General features: G+C 63.4%; 1 protein-coding gene across 1 annotated transcript in view; it reads right to left on the bottom strand.

Moving 5' to 3' along the window:
• Positions 1 to 910, bottom strand: part of LOC104077641 (NF-kappa-B inhibitor epsilon-like) — a gene marked incomplete at its 5' end in the record, with an annotated part of 2,428 nt that extends 1,518 nt beyond the window's left edge. Inside the window, 2 exons of the mRNA XM_009578938.1 lie at positions 53 to 284; positions 808 to 910. Coding sequence (XP_009577233.1) covers positions 53 to 284; positions 808 to 910 — 335 coding nt within the window. The remainder of the gene's footprint in view (positions 1 to 52; positions 285 to 807) is intronic.
• Positions 911 to 1,914: the final 1,004 nt, after the last annotated feature.

The following is a 1,914-nucleotide window of genomic DNA, read 5'->3' as shown; positions in this document are numbered from 1 at the left end:
CTCCCCCCCCCCCCAGCCACTGGCTCTGCACCGGGCTTCCCCCAGGTCTCACCTTGCCAGTTCTGGAGCTGCAGGTCCTGGTGGTGCCCATGGGGCTGGGCTGTGCCCTCCGTCAGGGCTGTGCCCCGCAGCAGCTGCTGGGCGCACCGCAGGCGCTGCTGCTCGCAGGCCAGGTGCAGCGGGGTGTTTCCGTTGCGGTCCTGCAGCCCGGGGTTGACTCCCTTGTGGATCAGCGCCTGGATCACGCTGGGCTGCTCCAGGTACACAGCGAGGTGGAGTGGGGTCTAGAGAGGAGGTGGGGACAGGAATTAGGAAAGGGGGGGATGCCCCGCAGGACACGGAGCGTGATGAGCCATGCCAGCCTACAGGAGCCCGTCTGGTGGCACGGGCAGGCTGCCGCACAGGAGCCCGTCCCTGTGCTGGGTTTATGTGTGGCTCACACTGGGGGGTGCAAACGGCTTGCTGCCCCCCCGCACCTCAGCTCAAGGATCACTCGTGGGAGCAGAACTCACTCTCCCAGGTTATCTACCCTGCCACATTCAAGTCGTGCCTGCTCCACCCTCCGGGGCTGTCTGCAACGTCCTGGGGCCTCGTAAAGGACCCCTTCACCCTGTGGTCACACCTCTCAGAGTATCTCTCACACCCTTCTTCCCTCCCTGAAAAGGGGCTGCTCACATGGGACCTTCTCATGCTCTGGAGAAAGTGGGTGAGGGGTCCTGGAGAAAGGACAGATGATTGGGCATCTATTCAGGGAGCAGCCTGCGGCACCTGCCTTCCTCCCATCTTCTGCCTATCGCATCCGCATACCTGGAAAAGATCATTTTGAATCTCCAGCACCTCCCTGGGCAGCTGAGCAATGCAGCAGAGTGCCACAGCTGGGACGCAGTGGATAATGGCCAGGTGAACCAACCTACAGAGGGTATAAAGGGAATGAGGGAGGAAAAAAAAAAGAAAAATGAGTCTTGAGTGCCATGCTCAGGAACAGAGATCCTCCACTGCTGCATGGAGGAATAACCTCCCTGCCTCCCCAGTCCCCTTCCCTTCCCACCAGCTCGGAGCTCCTCCATCCTGCCCTCTCCCTGGGGAAGCTCAGCAGCAGGGCAAGGCAAGAACATGGCCTGAGGCTCCCCAGGGCAGTCCTTCACTCCGATCCCCACAGGGAAAGGACCCTCCTGTTCCTGCAAAGCACTGCAGGGTCCTCCCTTGGACCTCACAGCATGCGCAGGGCTTGGACCCAGCACTGCCCAAAGCCAGGCCTCCAACTTGGGCAGGTCCGAAGAGCCTGGGATATGTTTCGCAAAGCCCAAGGGCCGGGTTTGGCAGCTGCAGAGGGAGGTCTGGGCTCTGGCAGCTGCCTGGGGAATTCCAGTTCCCCGCTGCCGGCTGCACACCGTACTTCTGCTTTCCCCGCCGCGAAGGCAGGCAGCCAAAGCCTGGCCCAAGCTCCCCTGCACGGCACAGCGCCCGTCCCAGCCGATCTGCTGGCCCACACCGATTTCCTCTTCTCTCCTCCACATCCTTCCCTTTCGGCGCTGCTGCGGCAGGGCTGGCACACAGCCCAATGGCGCAGAGGGACACCGGAGGTGCGGCCATCAGAGCTCGGTGGCCAGCAGGGAGCCCACATCCTGAGGACCATGGCCCCCACGGCCATGGGGTGGCCAGGCAGCCCAGAGTGCCCCAGACCAAGGAGAGGTTTTATTTCCAGCCGGGTCTGATGCTGGCCCCTGGCACAGTCAGAACAGAAGTGAGAGCACGACAGAGGCAGAGCCGAGAGGGAATTTCCAGTACCCTCTGCCGAACTGCTGCGCTCCCGGGTCCCCCTGCGCAGAGGGACTGGCCCCCCGCCACAGGGCAGCTCCCCGGGCCAGCCCCAGCCATGGTGGGCGGGCGCGACGGGCAAGCCGCAGCGAAGAG

This window comes from Fulmarus glacialis, unplaced genomic scaffold (assembly GCF_000690835.1).
Source record: "Fulmarus glacialis isolate BGI_N327 unplaced genomic scaffold, ASM69083v1 scaffold29945, whole genome shotgun sequence".
NCBI lineage: Eukaryota > Metazoa > Chordata > Aves > Procellariiformes > Procellariidae > Fulmarus > Fulmarus glacialis.
The sequence above is the reverse complement of the archived record's forward strand: the minus strand, read 5'-3'. Positions and strand labels throughout refer to the sequence as shown.